Genomic DNA, 23495 nt, shown 5'->3' on the forward strand with positions numbered 1-23495 from the left:
CTTAAGTAATTTAGAGGAAAGTTTCAATTAGTGAGGGCATACATACATATATTTGCACATAGATGCATGTTTTTCAGACATAATAGCTATGAATTATAGCCATCATTAGTTTGTTTTAATGAACAAGTTGCAAACTAAGATGGTGTATTTTTGAGAAACTTTTTTTTATTGAATTGTCGTGATATCATCTAGGAAAAAATAATCTAAGCATCTGTATGTATATTAATTTAAATATTTGTATGTAGGTACATTATAGTACAAAAAAAAGGAAGGGAATTAAAGAACCATAGCGATTAGGAAGTCATGTTTTTATGTCCCACTTAAGGAGGAAGAAGATATATTAATCATTTTCTCATTTTAATTAATTATTTTTTTTATTTAAATCCTTCAAATATTTAAGTGTTTTACACGCTAAGTTAATGTCCTTTGCTTCTTCTTTTTTTTTCTTTTTTTTAATGATTTATCCTCTAAACTACTTATTTACATACAAATAAAATATATTTATTTACAAGGTGTTTTTTAATGTTAACTAGTAACAATCCACATTAGGGTCATTTCAATTATTATCTCTCTCTCCTTCTCTTAAAAGAATGGTCTTATATTTATTTAAGTGATTAAATAGGTAAAATATAATATTATTCAGTATGTTAAAAAATAATTGACTTTTCGCAAAGATATCCCTAAATCATCAACCACTCCATAGTTATAAACGTTAATTGATTGAACTTGAATTAGATGTTGTTATACTGTGGACTATTGGGGTGTCATTTGGTAACGACTGGTTAGTTTCAAGACCTTTTTTCTTATCTATTTGGTATGGCGTTACGTCACTTTGACACATACTTACACTGTATTTTGTTGTCAGTTGTCAATATTTCTCCTTCTTTTCCCCTAATCCTTTTTCATAACATGGATTAGTTGAATTATAATTACATCTTGTGAAGCAATGAGTAATTCCCAACCTTTACGAGGGTAGTTTCTAAGTTTCCGACCTAACTACTCTTCTTTTTTCTTTGCAACATAGTCTTCTTGTTACTCAACAAATACCCTGAGCGATGCTCCCTTCTCTGTAGTGCGTCCAAATAGAACTCGCGTTTTTTTCTTCAAAAAAATTGTTCACGAGACACTTTGTTTTTGACTCAATTACTCCAAATTGGATTGACTTAGACGCATCAAATTTTTACTCATTTTTTACAACAAGCCTTTATATGTCAGCTATTATTTGAATCTATTTAAAGTTTACACTTTCAAAAACAAATATTTAATGACGACTCAATACTCTATTTTGTCTATTTTCATAAAAACGCTCTCATCAACTCATCCAAACGACTGTAGGATAATAACTGCGAGTCAAAAGTGGCTGAAACTTTGGTGAGAAACTGTCAATAGATGCTAGCTAGATAGGCGTGACTAAAGACTTTAAGGGAAAGAGGCGTCATATATATATATATGAATCAAGAATATTTTTTTAAATCTCTAATTATGATTAGTCTAAAATTCTGTGTATGCGCTTTTTCATCTCTTGCGCAGTTCATTTTTATCATGTCTTTTGACTTTGATCTCATGTTATTTAATACAAGTCAACGTTTCAGACAGGTTTTTCTATTTTTCTTTAAAATACACCAGAAACATAAACCATTAATTAAAACCATAGTTCATAGTATCTTAATCATAATTATGCTCTAAAAAAAATAATATAACTTATTTTAAAACAAAAATACATCACCCTAATCATCTGCGAAGGGTATTTATATTCTATATTTTCCGATCGAGGTTATTTGACTCATGAACATATTTTATTTAGATAGCTGTTGTTTACTTTTTATTTCAACCATCTTGTCGCCCCCTTTATTTTTTAGTCTCTTTAGATGTAAATAGCTTTTATTTACTAGTGCTGCCATCTTCATGTTGAGGTCGGAACTTTTCAGACCACTCTTTAAATAAAATAATAATTCTATACTTAGGAAGAATGGGCTTATTACCAGAAGGGGAGGGGGGCTTTATCTAAGTCTCGAAACTTTTCAAATTTGTGGAAAATAAAATTATTTTTAATTATTTGTTTTCGTCATAAGAATGCTAAGAATTATTCCTTCTCCATGTTGGTATGTATCTTAAAGTTTAGAAAATAACAAATATTCAAGCGCTGACTGTTGAACTGTCGTTTGCTTAACTGTCATGCTTTGGGCAAGAATCTATTGTCTTATTCTCTCTTCTTCTCTAAACCTTATTATCTCTTTTTCTAAAAGTGGGCAAAGATACATACCAACATATTGCGAGAATAATTCTTAGAATTTCTTTATTTTTTGTTTTATATGAAGTAGTCGTTTGTTATTCAAAAAATTCGATTTGAGAAAAATACTATTTGAAAGCCGCCATGGCCTCGAAGGGCAAAAATTTAAAAAATTAAAATGTTACGATACCCGTCTTTCGAGCCTTAAAAAGCTATATGAAAAATTTAAGCAAAATCCATTTATTGGTTTGTCAGTGATTCCCGGACACACACGCACACAGATATTTACATTTAATACGAGTATATATATATATATTAATTTTAACTGTCTACCTTCAATAATTCATTTACTGCTCAGATCAAAATTGCGATTTGAAAAACATAATTTAATATAATTTTTGATAATGTTTCAGCATATTTACTTGGTTGTATGTTTACCATCTTGTGGCTATAAATGTTTGTCAATTTGCTCATGTCCTATCGTAGTTGTTTTTATATTCTTTATTTGTTTCAAACTCAGTTATTTGTTTGAGTGCCTTGTGCTGAAAATGACGTATCATTTATCATTTTTTGCTTTAAAATATTAAGTATTCATAATTATACTGTAAAAATACTAGCGTTCACTATAATCAATCTTTGCATTAAATCTTTTTATTTTTGTAAATGGAGTTGATCCTATGAGGAAATAGACGAATTTTAACAATTAATCATGTTCTTTAGGGAGTCAATTCTTGATTATGTGATTAACCACTACGTTTATATTTGCTAACGTGAACTTCTCAAACGATCTCGTACTTAGATTCACATTTCCCCAGTCAGCATTATTAGAGCTGACTTTAAGGCTGTAAATCCTAGATGGTATGTGACTTTGTAAGACAAAAATTAATTCGGTCCAAGTTCAGTCTTGACTCGTTTTCGGTCTAAACACACAAAAAAATCGGAATTTCATATTTTTTTGGAAAATGGTTCACCATTTTGAATTTTCGGACCACGGTTTGAGACCGTGGTTTGGACCAATATCGGTCTATAAAAAATCCTTCTGCATCGAAGCTTAAAAATGCGTTCTCAGATGGAATCTCAAATATGTCGAGTTTTTATTCTCTTTCAAACTAAGTAAATGGAATTCAATATTACGTTTAAAAAAATGACTGACTTTTGGTAGGTTATGACATCTAGAATTTTACATTCATCAGTATCACTTCATAACACAATATATTGGTTTTACAGAAAAGGACAAACACATTTAAAAAAGCTGATTGTTTCTATTTAATCAAGGTAGAGTTGGCCCAACCTTTATTGTAACGGATATGAAAATTAAGTATTATTTAGTTGTACTTTTGATAATCTCTTAGCAACCCACCTGTTGTTTAGAAGCACTGAACTAGAACTATATCCATATTGGAGCTGAAACGACTCACAATTCCAGATTTGTTTAGTAAATTTACAACACAAAGCTTAAAAATCGATGCAATACCTTTTGGCTGTACATACTTTATGTAACGATGACAAAAGTGTAATAAATCGAGTTAATTAAGTAACTTATTTCAACATAACCTTTGATAATTTTTGTTGAGTGTTGGATTCGAGTCTTGTTATAACTAAAGGACTCGAGAGAAAGAGCGGACAAACAAGACATCTACAACAAATAAAATATAAGGGAAAGAAATCATGTATATATCTACAGCTATTGCACCGACTTTATATAGTTATTATTTTCTCATGATTCATGATTAAAAATGGTTATTTTTTATAAAATAGTTGTTAATACTTTGTTTTATTATCTCTATTGAAGAATTCAATAAAAACTTAATTTTTTTAAATAAATTGTAGGTTAAAAAGGAACCGAATTTACTTTTTAAATATTAAATACTTGAATGAATTTTTTACTTTATAGACTTAAATCATATTTTTAGGAAATAATACACTTAATTAATGATTTATAATTATATGTGAACAATAATCAAGACATGTGTTGCACAATTTCATGCATACTTCCACTTTTTTTTTGTTTCGATTTAACAGGAGCTTTAGTTGTTTTTATCTTGGAATGCTCAAATAAAGTAGGGATTGTATTATGTACTAAACGCCACCGTCCTTTTGAAGACTTTAACATAAACATTCATACTTCAAAGTGAGCCTAAAGCGAATAATTTAATTATGAATAATTAGAATATGGAACCCAGTGACATCCTTATAAAACTAATCATTAATTTAATTTTTATATCCCTCACATAATAAAAAATAGTTCATTACATTACTTGGAAAACTCTTTGGTGGGAATCCAATTCGTACGTTTGAGGATATTGATCCTCAACTTCCTTCTATTGCTGTTTTTTTTTTTTTGGAAAATAAGCCATTTTCATGGTCGATAAGACTGGATACTTTTTACTCGAAGTTGATCTATTATTACAATACACTGCACCACACGTTACCATTATGAAAAATATATTGCAATTAATAATTATTGCCTAATTATCATAAATAATTTAATTAAACGAACAAAATAGTACTTAAATATTAAATTGCCTTCAAGAACTTTAACATAGATCTGTTGGCAGCTGACAATTTTAAGCCAATCAAAAATATGCTCTTCTTCGAATCTTTCCTTTGATTCTTTTAGTTATTATAACTATCGAGTTTGAGTTTTTGAACATGGATTAGTGTCCGACTTATCTAATAAAACAAAGAATTTTTTTCTTCTTCATTGAATTGATGAAATCTAAGTTAAGCAATTAAATCAGTTTGACTACCTCGATAAGGAAGTGTCAATTCTTAATCAAATAATGTAGGTAATTTTATAAAATACTTATCTGAATAATAGAAAATTATAAACAAAGAAGAAAAACTAGGCGCCGATTATAATATAAGAAATTATCTCTCGCCGAAAATATGACAACAAAATTTATAAGGAATTACTCAAAAAATATAGAAACAGCTGGAGATGGGGTTAATCTATATTCGAATTCGTGTTTATTCGAGTTTTTCAAATAATATTTTGGGCGAGTTCGAGTAATTTTCAGCAATTGTCGAGTTTTTTTCTCGATTTCGAGTAATACTCGAATCCAACACTACTTTTGTTTCTCTCTTGCAGGTGTAGGGATAAAGTCCTTGTACTTTAAATACAGCTCAAGTTAAATAAATGATACTTTAAAAAGTATCTCGTATCCTTAAAAAAAAATTGCAATGACTTTCGTGTCGTAAGTCTGTAGTCCAAGTTTCCACCTTCATAGTTTATCTAAACCGTTAAAGAGTTAAATACTCATTAGTCCTTTTCAACTGATTCAGAACTCGTTTTTGTTTTGCCTGATTTTAACTGTGGCTAAATAATATATTAGAAAGAACGGTGGAACATGTTAAAACTGGCAGCCTCCTATACCCTTAAAAACGAAATTTGAACGGGGAAATGTTCATCAACGATAGAAAAATACTATTGATGGTGAAGAATAATATGAAATATAACTGATTCAAGGCGAGCGTCAAATTGTATTGACAGGGGGCGTGTGGGGGGTATTATTTTTGAATTTTTTTGGAAAAAAAAATTCAAAAGGCTACAGCTATTTACAAATTTTTTTTTTTTTTTGAAGAAGTTTCTAAACTGATAGGTATTCACAGAAATTAATTTTTTTTGGAAAAATTAAATTTTTTCGAACTTTTCAAATATTTAATGTTTTGAAAAAAATTTCAGATATTAAATTTTTTGAAAATATAACTTAAATATTAAATTTTCTAATAAAAAGCAGAAATTCCTAAATTTGTAGGGGGCTACAGCCCCTCTAGCCTACCCCCTGCGGACGCCCTTGATATGTATTCTGGTAACTATTGTTATTAAGTTAAGTTTTTTTTGTCTTGGATAGGTATGTTATAACTACTTTTGAGGATGAAATCTTTGATATTCACATGTACATATATACTCGTATATGTAGGTATGTGTGTACATTGGCATTTTCCCCTTTCTTAATCATTATTTTATTAATTATTTAGATAATATCGTAATGACTGAGATATTTCATATATTTGACTTCTTTTCCCCCTTTATGATACATTCTTTTAAAGGAAGTTCTTGTACATATTAACATGTACAATATACATAAAGTAACACAAGTTTCTTTTCCCTCCTCAAAAGATACGAAATAGTTTAAAGAAACTGTCAAAGGTTAATCATATTTTATGATTAATTTATTATTACTCCTCAATATTATGTATGTACATATGGCAATGAAGTCCTTTTCATTTGTGACAGAAGTATGTATGTATCATGATGATTAGGAAAGGAAATAGATGGTAATTATGGTGCGTTCATACCCCTAAAAAATTTCACTTTTTATTTCATTATTATTTAATATTAATAGCGTATTTTTATTACTTCATTATTTTGTAATCAAAATTCATTAGCAATTTATGCTCACAATCCCATGTGATGCAAACACACACAGGAAATCGTGACGCCCGTATTAATAATTCCATGGAGAGGAAAGGTTTTGCAAATGAGAGAAAATAATATATGCTATCGAAATTGAAAATTATTTGGATAAAAAATATACCTACATATTAGTAATTGACCAATATACTGATGAGTCGATTATATCCTAGTTTTAAAAGGCAGTTTCATAATAATAATCAACAATTGGCCAAATAATTACATTCCAGTTTTCCCATATATTTACAATTTCCCCCAAAAGATAAGACGACCACAAAATCAAAAGATGTCTTAAATAACTTAATCCTTGGAAAACCAGACATGTCAGTAGGAGCAGCCATTTTTGAAAGTTTCATTTCCTCCCTCGCTCTTAATTAATCCCTTTTGTTTCTGATAGGATAGACGTAATTATTTAAGACATTTAACCTTTAACTCAGAGGTGGGCAAACTACGACCCGTATGTCGCTCGGCGAATACTTTTTGTAGCTCGTCAAAATGTTTTCTAAAAAAAAAAGTTATTATATAAAGCACCAAATAAAAGACATGACGAAGCGAAGTCACATTTTGTCTAGTCTATGTCTCGTCAACGTCAGTAAACCAAAAAAAAACCTTTGTTAACGTATGCATTTCATTTAATCCGGTCTGTCGAAATTCAAACTTCTCTATGGATAAACATGTAGATCAGAGGTTGGTAAATGTGTCACGCCAAAGAATTGTCTTTTTTTGTCCCCAAAAAGCTTCTGTAATGTATTATAAATGTGAATCAGCTCAGATTTCTACAATTAAATAATTTTGAATGTAAAATAATCAAACACTGCAATGTTTATTCTATATCTCAAACTTTCCTCCTAGTATATAAAGGTCTAAAATGAAATGGTATTTCACCAGTTACACTCCAATTATTCAGAGCTTAACAACATCTATTTTAAGTTTAACCAATCTACGTTCAAAACTCTAAGAAATTGTAAGAAAAGTAGAAAATTGACAAATAAAAAAATTAAAAAAAACAACAAAAAACAAGGAGTTTTTGATGATTTGGGGATATCGTTATGAAAAATCAATTTTCTTTTTCTAATAAATATATTTGTTTATTTGCAACTCAAGTATTTGAATTCATTTAACTTTTTTATTTTGACCGTTCATTAATAAGTGAATTTAACCTTAACATTGTGCTTTGTTTTGAATTGTTACATTTCCCCCTAATTTGGGCCCTTTTATTGAAAAGTTTACCCATATCTGCTTTAACTGTTTGCAAAACCTTATTTGATCATTTATTGTCCACAGACTAAAAACTAGTATAAAACAAGGCAGGTAATTAATCTAATTAAACATCTACTTATTATTTACTCTATACAACAATAATCCAGCTCGAAAGCTATCTTTAGAAAAAATATAAGATGTCTCGAAATCTTGACAGATGAGAATATTTACTGCTAGTCAAATAGATTATAAAATGACCTAAGTGTCCTTGTTCAAACTTTTGTGTGATTATAATTATTGCCGGATTTTTATAGCTTAATTTCAAGAAAAATTTGGCCCGTTAATTAGTACCTTAAGAAACAATATCGGCCGACCCCTAATACACAAATTCTGATTTTTTTAAAATTTATATCCTAATCTTTTTATGAGGACGCATAAAATTTTGATAATACATATATGTTGTACCTACTAATTACTACCTACATACTTAGTTATATGCCTCTTGCTTTATTCCATAATAATCTTTCAATATCTGCTTTTCACTTAATTATAGACTCCTTTTTTTATTTATTGTTATATTCGTCCTTCCATTAATTATATTGGACTTTTTAAATCTATTTTTTTATATGGTAAAGTTGGTGTTACCTTCTAATCGGTATTTCTTCTATTGATAGGGTAGGTAAAAGTAAGTTTCAGTCAAAGCATTTTTGCTCTACTACAGGGGTGTCTGCAGGAGTTAGACTGGAGGCCTGTAAATTTTTTACATGAGAATAGGGGTAAAAAATTTTTTTTTTAGATTTATTTAAAAAAAAAAAAGTCATTCCGGCAAATCATGCAACAGATCAAAAAATATAATATTTGAAAATTTAATTTTTTGTGAATTGCTCTGGATTTTTGGAAAAAAAAATGAATAGCTATGAAATTTTGAAATTTTTCTTCAAAAAATTTAATATGTTAAATTAAATTTTTGAAATTTTTTGTGAATAGCTTTGGATTTCGGAAATATTTTTTGCATTTTTTTTCATTTAAATTTCAAAAATCAAGGCCCCCACCAAATAAGAAAAAAATCTATATAAATATTAATCCTCAAGACGCCCCTTACTACTCATCAGTACATATAGATATTGGATGCGGGATGTTATACAATACATTTTCAAAACGAGAGGTTAATCATACCAATTTTTTTAAATAGTAATTTAGCAAATTTGACATCCCCTATTGATAAAGTCGTAATATATTTATACACATTCCGTTGTTCTTAGTGATAATAGTAAGGTGTATAAAACTTAGTACGTTACATTAAGTCACATGTAATTTATTAAGACTGAATCGTAAAGTATGTGACAGTTTAATTATTCCATAGGAAATTATGTAATGCAACCAATGTTGTAAAATACAAAGGTAGTTACTGCATAGGTACATAGTTTGAAAAACATACCATTCAAGGTTCTAGAAATGGATTGTCTCCATTTTAATATATTTCATAAATTCTTCATGTATCCGTAAAATTAACTCCATAATTATTTACTATTATTAAACAATTCAATTTCAAAATTGATCCTTTGGATGAGAAGAAGATTTAGTCTTTCAAGGGGGGGAGTCTTTCCCCACTTTTACATAAGTTACAATTATTATATTCATAGCTAAGCCGAGTATATTTTGATTTAAAAAAAATATTGTTAGCTTTTGCGTAGGGGGGCTAAATATATTATTTGCATAAAAAATATTTGATTTTGGTCTTTCTTTATTATAATAATAAAGTACTTTTATTTTTTATTATTATTTTAGAAAATCCCTATTGAATATTATATAGAGAAACCAGCTGTCTTCTTTAATACGTACATCATGTACACTTTTTACATCCTTAAAATTGATTTAATCTTATACCTACCCTATACTATTTTCTGGCAAATTTTTATAATATGTTTTTAGCGTTAATATGCGTCATTAATTATATAACTGGCAGAAAATTAAAAAAAAAAACCCAAATTAATTCACTTTATATTGAAATGATAAAAACATTCCCTCCAAATGGCACATTAACTAATTAATAGGCCAGGCTTAAAATGTGTAATGTTATTACATATTATTTTTTCTTGTCCATAGCTTACATGCAGTAAATAGACAAATTAGATATATGTTCCGATGATCCTTTTAGGATTAACCCATTAAATTGTCTCGGCAAAGGAGGTCCTGGTCACTCTACAAATAACAGAAGAAAAAAATGTTACAGTTATTGGCTCCTCCACTTAATAATTGTGTGCAGAACCTGTCCTTCAAAGATGCATATTAATTAGTTAATTACTTTATATAATATACATATATTTTTACAATGTTTTTTTTTAAAGTTTTTACTCATGATTAAACAGAATATTCAAATTACAATGTGTACGTTCTCAGGCCCCTTATTTAATTATCAACTATAAAATGATGCTATTTTTTATTCCATTTTGGTCTTTTAAATTTACATATTTAGTATGTATTTACGATTAATATAACTGTGGATATTTGAACTTTATAATGTGCCATAGAATATTGATCAATTAATAATTTTCATTAGGAATGTATACTCGTTCAATCTTATCGACCATCTATTGAAAATCATATCATTGTTATCGTTGTTATATGTACTATAAAAAACCTTAATTGAAAATGTTTCATTTCATTTTTGGGGTTGCATTTTTCTACAAAATCGCAAGTTGTGCACTAGCCCAACCAATATAAAAGCTCAACTGCAGTATACTCTTCGTTTACAAAAGTAAAATTTTTGCTAGATGAGTTTAAATGAGCTGCTAAGACGAGCATCACAGTGGTCGACCAAATGAGGTGACGACTACATAAATTTTGAAGAAAATCCACAAAGTAGTGGCCGACTAAAAGTGCGATGACTAGAAGATATTTTAGGGATGTCGAAAAGTTAGGTACGTTGCATATTATCAGAAAGTATGGACATGAGAAAGCTGTGTGCAAGATGGGTGCCGTGTTTTCTAACGGTCGAGCAAAAGAAGTGTAGTGAATAAGTTTCATTTGAGTATTTGGTGAAGTTTTGCAGCAACAAAGTAGAATTCTTGAAAAATTATTTCAAAAATTCCATAATGTTTCTTTAAGTGATGGAGGTGAAAGGAAAGGAGATTATGTTGTTAAATAAATCTTTTTTTCACCATTTTTATTTCTTTGTTGGGCCGGTTATTTCTGGGACTGCCCTTTTCTATTTATATGTATGTCTTCTACCAATTGCCATTTACATAAGCATATTGTACAAGTTACAATTTCTATGTCCTCAAGCCCAGCCCCTTATATGATTATAACATCAGTCATTTTAATTATCAATTATTAATCTATGCCATCATTTCATGTTATAGATTATATTTACTCATTAATTACTTATTCACGTGTCATTGTATGACATTTGAACATTATAATGTACCATAGATTGGTACTTATCAATTAGTCATTTTAATTTTAAAAGTCAAAAGTTACGCCGTTCATATGTCGAATATCTAATGGAATTTAATCATTGCGTTATTTTTACAAATATCATTTTTTTATTACTACTTTTATAAACAACTTGTACACAACTAATAGGTACATATATACACCATCTATGATCAAATTAACATAGATCAGACAAAGATATTTTATTGGAAACTTCTGCTATACAATTATGCTTTTATTTTTCAGAAATTTTGGAGGTAGAGCAAGTTTGACAACACTTTTCAAGAAAAAATTACCAGTGAAAGGAGGTAAAAATGGAAAACAAGAAGTTGACATGGGAGAATTGGTTAAGAACATACATGCAATGGGGTTTGGCAAGGTAATAATTCGATAACACAGATGAACAACTAGGAGGGGGGTGGGGGGATTTATATGAATGAATTGAAGACAATACTCGAATCTATGGGCGCAGAATCCAAAACTTATCTCAGTTTTTCTCTTAGTCATCTGAATTCTGAAATATCTGCAATTATAGTCATTCGGGCCCTATTATTGTTCAAAGTTATTTTTTACCCATAAACCAATCCCCAAATTACAAATAAGATTAATAAAACGTATATAAAAGTGTTTTTATGATTAAAAATGGTTTTTATTGATTCTGTTTCTTGTTCTGAACTCAATATATTTACATTTTTAGGGTGAAAAATGATGAAAAACGACACTTTAGACCCATATAACTTATTCATAATATATAGTGATATCGTAGCTTATATAATATAAATACATCTATTTGGAGTTTTGTTCTATTTTGTAGTGATCCCATTTTTATGGGTGATGTACTAGCAAATAATCAACATTACCATCATATTTTTTTACGATTTCAATGCAAATCTCATGACGTCATGCCTCGTAAATGGAAGATCGAGGCAATCGGAGGAAGCTACTTCTAACTTGATAATCCATCTCAAGAGATGTTCGAATTCAGATTCCGAATTCAACGATGGATGAAGGGAGTAGAATTCATGTGAGGGAAAATATCCGACTTCATAGGGGAGTAGAGTGGAATGTGATACTAATATCGAAACAATAGAGCAATCCATTCAACATGACTAGATAATTTTAATATTTATAAATGGGATCACTTCAAAAATATGAAGTGGAACAAAAATCCTTGGAGATGCATATTTTTTAATTAGATCTTGTTTTATATTATACATTGAATATTTTTCTATAATATAAGCTATGATATTACTCATCACTACTATGTATTATGAATAAGTTATAAGAAGGGTCTAATGAAGAGTGTCGTTTTTCATCATTTTTTTATCCAAAAATGAAAATATATCGAGTTTAGAACAAGGTACAGAATCAATAAAAACACTTTCATTTTAATAATCATTCATTGTACTTGCTGTCTTGAATGTTCATACACATAATGAAATATATTTTTTAAACACTTTCAATTTCTTTACTTAAATAAATGAAACTCCTCCCTCCTAAGATTTGTCTGCCTTCACTTTGCTCTTTGTGAACAAGTACACAATGACACAGATTTCTCCTGATGTAACATGCATATATACATATACAGTATAATATGTTGTACATTAGTGTTTGAATGTTTATGTATGTAATGAATAATCACAGAATCATTGTTGGTTTTCACAATGATACTTACTTCCTTTTAATTTTGGATGAACCCTTGTCGTCATCTTCCATTAAAAAAAAGCGAAAACAACTAATTTACGTAATTAATTGTTTATTTAAAGTTTTGTGTAATTATATTAGAGCTAAAGGAATATAACTTTGATGAAAGTTTTCTATCCATTCTTATTTGTTTAGCCCCGATGCGGTGTCTTCAAAGTTACTTCACAATCATTATATAACATGGTGTTCTCTAGTTAAAACATGTACACATTAGCATAATTCACTTTTTATGAATTTTATTAGATTTAAATTTAAAAAAAAATTAAAATGGATTTACATGTTGTTGTAATACCTAAGCCATACAAGTTTTCGCATCAACGTTCTAGGCTTGAATGCCATACAATTTTTAATGCAGTAAAACCTCCCTAACTTGTGTAATTGCGGCAAATTTCTTCTAATATTACGAGTTATAGTGAAATAAACATTATAAAAATCGGCATAATATTTTGAAACTATCTTGATCCGAATTACTCTGGTATAGAGGGTCTTTATAGGACTAAGGACTGGAGTCCCGCCCAGTTTAGTCTCGGTCCAGTTCAGTCATAAAACTAATGAAGTAAGGTCATTGATGATGTCACTCAACATTATTTCTTTTTTTATATTAGTTCTAGTACTCACAGTCTAAAAGTACCGACGGTCTTGATTCATATAAGACTAAGACTGGACTGGACCAAAAAAATAAGGACTCGCACATTATTAGCTCAATACTACCTAGGGACGTTCCCAGGGGGTTAGGAATGTTTGCTTCTCGCTAAAATTTTTTTTGGTCAGGATGAAAAAACTTTACGCGAAAATAAGGGTAATTTTTTTTTTTTGTGAGAATTTTTTTCTTGGAAAAAAAAGTTTATTCGGCCAAATTATGCAACAGGGCAAAAAATTAAATATTGGAAATTTAATTTTTAATTTTTTTCCCCATAAAATTTCATTTTCTGTGAATAGCTATGGATATTTGAAATCTTCTTCAAAAATATTTGAATTTTTTTTTTTTTTTTTTTTTTTTTTTTTTTTTGTGAATAGTTGTTGATTATTCAAAAAAAATTCCCAAAAAATTAATTTTCTGTGAATTGCTATGGATATTAGAAATTTTTATTCAAAGAATATAGTTTATAATTTTTTTTGAACAACAGTAGATTATTGAAAAAAAATTCCATTTTTTTTTTGTGAATAGCAATGGAATTTTCAGTCCAAGGGTGGGGAAGAAGGGTTTTTTATTTTTATAAAACTTTTAGTAGCATATAATTATAAATAAAAGATAATTAATATCTACCAAAGGCATTGGTAAATGTATTTGATTCTAAATTAAGTTTATTCAGTTAGTTAACTTTATTTGCAATTTTACATGTCTCAAATTAATTAAAGCCCTCCCATACTGAGTTATGTAAGTCTTACTATACATGAATTGGGTAAAATAACTAATGCTTTCATTTTATGTGTTCATATTTATTTAGATCTACTTTGGAAATGGTTTGAAAGCAGCTGCAATTTCTACTATTCCCTATATAGATGCATCTGACTTAAGTCCAGATCGTCATTATCCAACTTATTCATCAGGTTCCTTTACAGAAATGTCAAGCAAGCTCTGGTTACATACAAGAGTGACAGTGAGATCTCTTTTAGAACCACCTCCCTCCGGTGCGTTGGTTGATATATTGATTTCAGAATTGGAAGCTCTTTGGTAAGGTTTTTAAAATATGTATGAACAACCTACTTACATAAACTAATGCCTTTTCGTCATGGAATATTTATTTTATTTTGTCGTAAATTGCTATTAAGATAGAGAAAGTGAATTACTTTTGATCAATGCCTTACTTGTTAATCAATGATCAAGTACATATTTACTAAAATAAATTGATTTTTAAATAGATATATTTACTATGAAAAGGATAGATGGAGTGTTAACACCAAAGCAATCTAGGATACAAATACGAAATTTCATCTTTATTATTTTACTTATTTATCACATTGAAAGACTCGACAGAAAACCAAATAATATTTCGACCTATTATAGGATTTTAATTTCATAATTAAATTTATATACTCTGGAATGTTAGCTATTGTTTAGAGGAGTGATTCTCAACTGGGATTCCGCTGTGCATCGTCTAGGGCCCTGTGAGTTTATCCAGGAAAGGAATATCTTTTCTAAAAAAAGGGAATCAGCGTCATAAAAAATTTAAAATAAATGGGTTGAAGAAAAATCCTGGACACAAATATTTGAGAAAAGTTACTCCCCTTCTCCCCTAAAAAAAGATTACAGCTAGTAATTAAAAGGTTGGAAATCACTGGTCTATAGCCGTCATTTAATTTATGGTAATATATTTGGCCTTTCAAACATATTCTATAGTTTCTTTAATTATGATTTTGGTTATTTTGTAACCTTAAAGGGTAATTTGCGGTCCCTGCGAATTATGAATAAGAACAATTTATAAATACAAGCAGTAGATAATGAGCGGAAGAATATAAATGTAATGAAGTCTCATTTTTGACACAAATATTCTAGCTTGCTTTTGTGTTGACGGTTCACATATATAATTCTTTTTCGGGGTTTTTTTTTCTGTAATAAGGAGTCACAAATGTTTTATTTTATTTTTTTACAGCAAATTAACTCACCCTCAAATTCTATTACTAATGGGAGTCTGCCAAACTAAAAATTATGAGGGATTGATGTTAGTTTTTGAGCATGTGCAGCTCGGATCTTTATATTACTGCTTGCATGAAAAGGTATGCTTATATCTCATGCTATTTTAATCCATCCTAGAGCCTTTTTTCGCCATAGGATTGTATGCCCAAAATTAAGAATGCTGTCGATATCATTCTTCAAATAGTCGATGCACTCATATACCTCCACTCACATGGATGGCTTCATTGCTCACTTACATCTCATGCTGTACATCTCGTCGGCCCTAATGTGGCCAAGTTATCTTCCTTTGAATTAGCGGTTGAAGATAAAGAAGAGGTAAAGTATATCCCTTAGATTTCCTCATATTTATATATTTATTCGGTTATTTCTTTTATGTAGACTAGAAGAAATCGTACATTTGATCTTTTATCAGATAAAGGATGGCAAAGTATATATAATTGGTTATGTCCAGATATACTCCGGGGAGAGCCTCCCTCAAAATGTGGAGATCTGTACAGCTTATGTTGCCTCATATGGGAAATCAGCACAGGTAGTTATTGTAATTTATTTGAACTCAGAGTTTATTCCATGAAAACAATACTTCTCAACTTTAGGGCAAGTTCCTTGGGGCAATCTTGATCCTGATGAAATCCTTGTTGAAATTAAACTCAAGGGTCATTCTCTTCCTTTAGATAAAAAGTATATTCCGAAGCATTTGATGATGGTCCTTGAGCAAGGTTTAAAGCTCCGAGGAGATGAAAGAGACGTGGATCTCCATGAGATAAGGGATATGCTTATTTTGACTAGAGTAATTATTTATTCCCTAGTTAAAATCTCAATTTTCTTATCGTATTATTTTTAGAAAGACGCAGTGAAAAATGAAAAGAAATTTAATAGTAATCAGTCGCATCAAAATACGTCCTCTTCAGTTCACAGAGACTCATCAACGACAGTAAGTTTTAAATTAATTGGATTTGATAATAAACGAATATTACCTAGCCGTATCATTTTTCCTTCATTAGGACTCTGGTGTTTGGCTTGGATCTGGAAATCAGCCAATGAGGAGTTATTCCTCTAGTGCCATTCAGAGATCTCCTCAATCTTCACATTCATCACATTCCTATAACTATTGTCATCATAGCGCTGAAGAAGATGATGGCAACTCTCAAAAAAATATTGATGAATTCACTGGTCTTCGAAAGACGTCTTCAATATTAAAAAGGTTTGCATTAATTCCTCATAAATTAATATCCTAATTTACTTAGTAATATTATGTACATTTTCACTCGATCCTTATATACAGTCGTGTTCGAAAGTAATATTACCCCACTATTTTTATATATAAGCGGTTAAAGCTCTATCCTAAATATGAAGACTCAGCCCCAAAATTAAGACAATTTTTTTCGTGATAATAATTGATGAAAAGCTATTATTATATACTAGCTCACTTAAGAACTGATATTATTGTGTCTTGACGAGGTTGAGGAGACACAAACTATTTATACAAAGGAATCCAGGACGACCGAGAGGAATACAGGAGACATGAATACATTACAGACATCAAACATATTTTGATATTTAATAGCTTATAGATTTTGAAGGTTGAAGGGATTGTCTTTGTAATAATGGATTCATCAAACTGATTAATTAACAACTCGGCTCAAATTGGGAGTCGTTCTTTACAAAAAAAAATCCAGGAATCCACTCAATAATATTTTTATGAGTCGGTTCAATATTTCATCACTTTAAATAGTGTATTAGTTGAAATTAATCAATGTATACATAATTAATTTATTATTCATATATAGATCTGAAAAAATTTGCCCAGATTGATTTGTATAGTAAGTATTCAAATATTGGCGCGGGATTTTTTTTAAACAGTGAGAAATTGCGTGGTTATTGTGTCATAAATATGTGGTCTCTTTTTAAAAGACAACTCCCACTTCAATTGATTCAAGCTTTTCATATCAATTTTAAAAATATCTATTCTTATATTATATTTATTGTCATGTTAAATATCGATATTTTGAAGTCGTTGATGAATTTTCAAAAAATATTCTTCTTTTAAAAAGAAGAAAAAAAAGTGATATCTTACTTTTTTCATATTCATGAATAAATATAGTATTTTCAATCTTTCTTCATCTTGTTAATTACAAAACTACTATGAGAGTATATTTTTAGTCTCCAATGAAATTTTTAAGTCAGCTACTTTCCTCCAGGCTTATTTAAGTGCATGACGTCATTTCTAATGATTATGTGCAGTCTACTTTTGCTTTACTCCTACTTTTTGATTGGATACTGAGCTTTTATTGTTTGTGTTGACAAACTCAAGTTGGGATTGAGTTTTTATCTACTCTTAACCTCGACTGTCAAAAAGGGAAAGGAAATATTTGAAAAAACATATGGTAGATAGCGTCTGTGTTTTTCTTGTTGCCAACTGTTAATGATTATTCAGAGAATAGTTATTAAACATTATATATTTTGAATTAATTATCTTATCAATGACAGAGTATAATATGATACGAATTCTAAATGAATGCCCTTGATTGATATAAATTAATATAAAAACCCTATGTATAACCTTTTTAAGTTCATAATACGTAGAATCAGGTGCTATAAATCACGGGGTTACCTCGTTAACACAAAAATACCCAACGTATGTTGTTGTCGGCTGTCGATTCCCTCCTCTCGCTTGATACGTCATGGCTATTTCAGAATGTATTCTTATTCATAAATAAACAAAGTAATTAGTTATTCTATAATTATGCTCCGTTTCTAAAAGAACAGGAATACAATTTCTTGTCGATTCCTCGTCGTTTTTAATATATATATATTGGCCATTATATTACTTATAAAATATATCGAAATCCAAAAATATAGCTACGCTTTTAATATAATATTTGTAAGCAATATTTTAATATTACGAAATATATATATACAATTTATTTTTAAAATTGTGAAGAAGTAATGTGACGGTGATGTTCTGGGGATACTAAGATATATATAGTAGTTGGTATGATAAACTTATTTGGACTTAATACCATATGATTTCGGGCCTTTTTTCTGTTTCTTTTTGGAGGAAAGGCTGCGTGATAAAAGTAAAGTAACGACGTAACAAGAGTCAACTTGTGAAAATTGATGAAAGCAGCTGAAAGGAAAATACACTACATCTTTGCTTATTTCAAAAAGCGAGCCTTGGAGGGGGGGGGAGGTATTTAAAGTTGAAGTGAATGTCAGCTGATATCGATTATTTTATCGCTGATTAAGGTATTTCCATTAATTTTGGAGAATGATTTAAAGGCCAAGCAGATATAAGTTAATACTACATGTCTTCATATCCTCTTGAAAATTAATGAAGAATAAAAATACTCTAGTATTATGGAAGAGCAGCCAACCAATCCGATCCTGAAGCCCTCATCGGATGAAGGGAACACGGAAGAAAGAGAAGAAGAAGAGGATGAGGAAGAACCTCCTACCTTTGATACCTATCTAGACAATCAAAGGATAATTATCCCTCACGATGATCAAGACGAACAATCGTGGAAATTTAGCTTCCAAAAATTATGGTCATTTACAGGACCAGGATTTCTTATGAGTATTGCTTATCTTGATCCTGGGAACATCGAGTCCGATTTACAATCAGGAACAGTGGGAGGTTTTAAGCTACTATGGATTTTGATGTGGTCCACTGTCTTGGGTCTCATGATGCAAAGACTTGCTGCTCGTCTTGGAGTAGTAACTGGATTGCATCTTGCTGAATGGTGCTATAAACACTATCCTTTTGTACCTCGTATTATTTTATGGCTAATGGTTGAAGTGGCCATAATAGGATCAGATATGCAGGAAGTTATTGGGACTGCTATTGCCATTTACATTCTTTCTAATAAGTATATTCCGATATGGGGAGGTGTCATCATTACGGTATTCGATACCTTTACATTCCTTGCAATGGATAAATATGGTTTAAGGAAACTTGAAGCTCTTTTTGCATTTTTGATCGCTATCATGGCCATTTCATTCGGTTACGAGTATGTCGTTTCTGGTCCTGATCAAATTAAGGTGATTGAGGGTATTGTGATCCCTTGGTGCTCAAATTGCGGGAAAAAAGAATTACTTCAAGCTGTTGGTATCATAGGAGCGGTTATTATGCCTCATAACCTTTATTTACATTCTGCTCTAGTCAAATCTAGACAAATAGATCGAACAAAAAAGTCCGCTATATCCGAAGGCAATTTTTATTTTTTTATCGAGTCTGCCATCGCACTTTTTGTGTCTTTCTTTATCAATGTCTTTGTTGTGTCAGTATTTGCTGAAGGTCTACATGGTAAAACTAATATTCAAGTAAATGAAACATGTCACATGAACTTTCACGATGAAAATATATTTCCACGTAATAATGAAACTGTAAATGCAGATATTTACAAAGGAGGAATTTTCCTCGGATGTACCTATGGTTTTGTAGCTCTCTATATATGGGCTATTGGCATTCTTGCTGCTGGACAAAGTTCAACTATGACTGGAACTTATGCTGGACAATTTGCTATGGAAGGCTTTCTTAATTTGAGGTGGAAAAGATGGCAACGCGTCCTTTTGACTCGAACAGTCGCTATTTTACCTACATTTCTCGTCGCATATTACCAAAATATCCTTGATTTATCTGGAATGAATGATTTGCTTAATGTACTTATGAGTCTTCAACTCCCATTTGCCCTTTTTCCCACCATTGCTATGACATCCAACCTATCAATCATGACACAAGATTTCATCAATGGGACTTTTACTAAAATATCAGCTGTCACTCTCAGTTTTGTTGTCATTGGAGTTAATCTCTATTTTGTTCTTGAGTATACAGCTGGGATTTTTGCTTGGTACAAGATATTGTTTCTTACAATCTTTGGAGCTGCATATGTGATTTTTAATATTTATTTGGCAATAGATATGTTTATAAGTATGGGTTTTTTTAAAAGACTTGTCACCCTTCCATATTTGAGAAGAATATTCCCAGAATATTAGATTTTATACAATTATTTCAAGGCTTACTATAATTTTTCAAAATGTGTCTAGAACATATATATATTTATATTTCACTATTATTTAAATTGAATATAATAAAGTATAAATTGATTGTTAATAAATTCTGTGTTTATTTAACTATTTAATCTTTGTTTTCTTCCTTATTGAATATATTCAATAATTTCGCTTTGATAGAAAAAATTTATTTGCCGGTATTGTATTAGCTTTTTTACATTTCTTTTTATGTCGAATAACTAAAAAATTTACACTTATTCTAATAATTTATAATCTTTAATAACTTCAAAAATAAGACAGATATCTGTAAATATATATATATATTTTTTTTCAATTAAAGGTGTTTGTTTCTTCTTTAACCTAAAATTATGATATAATCGTTATCATCTTATCCGGCCTAAGATAAAATGTGTCTTTCCTCATTTTTACTTCCTTGTTTATATGCAACTATTTTAAATTCAGAACAAGAAAAATATGTATATATATAGACTACAATAGCAAAATTTCGTGTTTTATAAAAGCAAATATAAAATGATTATTAAAATCCTGGTACATAAAAGTTAAAATTTTGTTGCATTGGTCGTGTTTTAATTTATATTGGTTTATATTATGAATTTCATTTTTAGGAAAAAATATGAAAAGACTTTTGGTAGTTTTCCGGCCAAAGGATTCTCGTCATCTCATCAGGTACTTTCATGTCATTATAATCATGTCTAACAAAGGCAAATTGACATGTTTTTTTTGTTTTTTTTTCAAATGATCTAGGATGTTGATTCCAATTACGACTATGTGAAAAATAGAGCAAAGAGACACTTTTTGAGAAATGGAAGTGTCAGTAAAAATGATTACATTCGTAAGACAGCCAATAAATCAGATGAAGATTTACGGAGACGAAGTTTAAGCTCTCTATACCATGCAACTCTAGTTGCATCTGATAAATACAATGGAATAGATTTGTTGTCATCATCCGAGCATTCCTCCTCTACAAGTGATTTATCTCCATACTATTCTGGAGATTCACTCTCTGGTGACATAACGTCTCAACCTGAAAAGAGAAGATCAGTATCTCCAGAGATAGGAATATTAAGATCTCGTTCTGTTCCTAGAACTAATTCCTCTACTATTCCAGTCTCTAATTCTGCTGCCGAATTTGTTGCTGCACATTTACAGTAGGATCTTTATTATATTATATTTTTGAGTTTGTTGTACTATTTTTTTTTTTTTTTTTTTTTTTTTTTATATAGAGAAGCCAACAAGCGAGGCTATGGTCGAACATTTTCCAACTTAAGTCAAAAGTCTCGTGAAAATTTAGATGAAAATACAGACGATCATTTCAGAGAATCCAAGCTGGGTCTTTCCTCTTTTAAGTCATCCAATAAATTTTCTAATCGTAGCAATGATATTAAGCCTGCAAGTCATGCTATTCAGCGGAATTCGCCATCTCCGATAAAAAATGTTCCCTCCTCCTCCAATCAGCTTCCTACTAAAAATAATAAAAAGGTTTAAATAATTAATTTTTACCTATCATATTCAGAGAGTTTCATTTTATATCCTTATTTAGGATTTGGTTTCTTCAATGAGTAAATTAAATCTTCATATACCTGTTCCAGCCTCGAAGCCTCAAGTAAGCTCTCTCGCTTCGTCCATTATTCACAAAAATAAGTCCTCGTCTGCCATTCGGTAAGTTATTTTATTTTTATCAAGTTATCTTATTCTGATTGGAATTGATTATCTTCGTTATTAATAATTTGCCCCTTTTCAAATAATGTAGAAGCCCTTTGGGAGCTTTTAAGGAAGCATACCAATCTTGTGCTGAAAAGTCAACTGACTTGGTAACAAGAAAGACAAAATCTTTGGCCTCTTTGCCTAAGCTCACAGCGTCGAAGTTTGATGCCAATACTTACGAACTTAAACCTGATGATATCGATGCAATCCGCATAATTGAAGAAAGTGGAAAGAGTGAAGCTCAATCCAAGTTGAATGAGCAAAAACGAACTCTGGGAAAGGCTGATAGAAATGCTGATCAGATAGGTTCTTCTAGCGGAAAGTCGTTTGTCAAGAGGTACACCTCGATTAATCAGATAAGAGAAAAATATAAACAAAAAAGTGAAGCTTTGTCTAAAAGTAATACTAAAGAAAAAGATAGTCAACACAAAGTTTTGATACATTCGTCAAACTATTCTAAAACCAAATCAGCAATTAACTTAAAGGAAGCAATTACCTCTAAAAAAGATAATGAACGTTTGGGAGAACTCATAAATTCTGGGTACCCAAAGAAAAGTAAATCTGTGGGTTCTTTGAGGTCAGTCTGGAACTCAAAGACTATCGGGAATGATGATGATAATATACAGCCTAAGAGTGCTGTCAGTAATAATAAATCTTACAGAAAAGGAAATGGTTCTGCTATAGCAAGACTTACAGGCAAATCTCATTTTAAATCTTATAGCCAGGGTATTATCCATTCTAAGAAAGAATCCGAAGTTCCAAAATCGGAATCTATTATCCATTCTAAGAAAGAATCCAAAGTTCCAAAATCGGAATCTTTTGAAGACCGACCCTATACTATGGAGTCTAAAATATTAAGCTCCAGAAACATTGCTCAGAAAGATATTGCAAATTACCGGTCCCATGATTTAAATAAAATACCAAATTCATTTAGCACGAAAGGTCCTAATCCTAATTCAATCATTTACTCTAATACAAGATGCAGTGATCGACAATCTCGGTTTAAGGGTGTCTATTCCTCCATCTGTGACAGGTTAGATTCAGCTAGAAGTAGACACATTCATTCACTTATTTATCCTCTTAAGTTAAATACATAAGTTAACATATATTATTATTATTTTTTTTTAATGTTCTGATTA

At 30.1% G+C, this 23495-nt stretch overlaps 2 protein-coding genes across 10 annotated transcripts in view; both read left to right on the top strand.

The window, feature by feature from the left end:
- The window catches only part of LOC121127646 (uncharacterized), a 68525-nt gene that overhangs the window by 41927 nt on the left and 3103 nt on the right, over positions 1–23495 (top strand). For 5 of the 9 annotated variants that reach the window (XR_011783434.1, XR_011783435.1, XM_040723066.2 and 2 more), the window contains 13 exons: positions 11529–11661; positions 14435–14661; positions 15581–15704; positions 15760–15939; positions 16003–16153; positions 16218–16411; positions 16466–16555; positions 16626–16825; positions 21258–21318; positions 21397–21800; positions 21876–22131; positions 22193–22311; positions 22403–23389. Coding sequence is in view for 7 of the 9 variants with exons in the window: in XM_040723066.2 (XP_040579000.1) it covers positions 11529–11661; positions 14435–14661; positions 15581–15704; positions 15760–15939; positions 16003–16153; positions 16218–16411; positions 16466–16555; positions 16626–16825; positions 21258–21318; positions 21397–21800; positions 21876–22131; positions 22193–22311; positions 22403–23389 (3126 nt within the window). In the remaining 2 variants the exon portion in view is untranslated. The remainder of the gene's footprint in view (positions 1–11528; positions 11662–14434; positions 14662–15580; positions 15705–15759; positions 15940–16002; positions 16154–16217; positions 16412–16465; positions 16556–16625; positions 16826–21257; positions 21319–21396; positions 21801–21875; positions 22132–22192; positions 22312–22402; positions 23390–23495) is intronic. The other 4 variants (XM_040723069.2, XM_071893172.1, XM_071893173.1 and 1 more) reach the window with 1 other exon arrangement.
- Mvl (solute carrier family member malvolio) lies at positions 18251–20738 on the top strand. The gene has a single exon (XM_040723071.2). It carries the CDS (start codon positions 18982–18984, stop codon positions 20614–20616), a length of 1635 nt encoding a protein of 544 aa, XP_040579005.1. The 5' UTR covers positions 18251–18981; the 3' UTR covers positions 20617–20738.

Source organism: Lepeophtheirus salmonis, chromosome 13 (genome assembly GCF_016086655.4).
Source record: "Lepeophtheirus salmonis chromosome 13, UVic_Lsal_1.4, whole genome shotgun sequence".
NCBI lineage: Eukaryota > Metazoa > Arthropoda > Copepoda > Siphonostomatoida > Caligidae > Lepeophtheirus > Lepeophtheirus salmonis.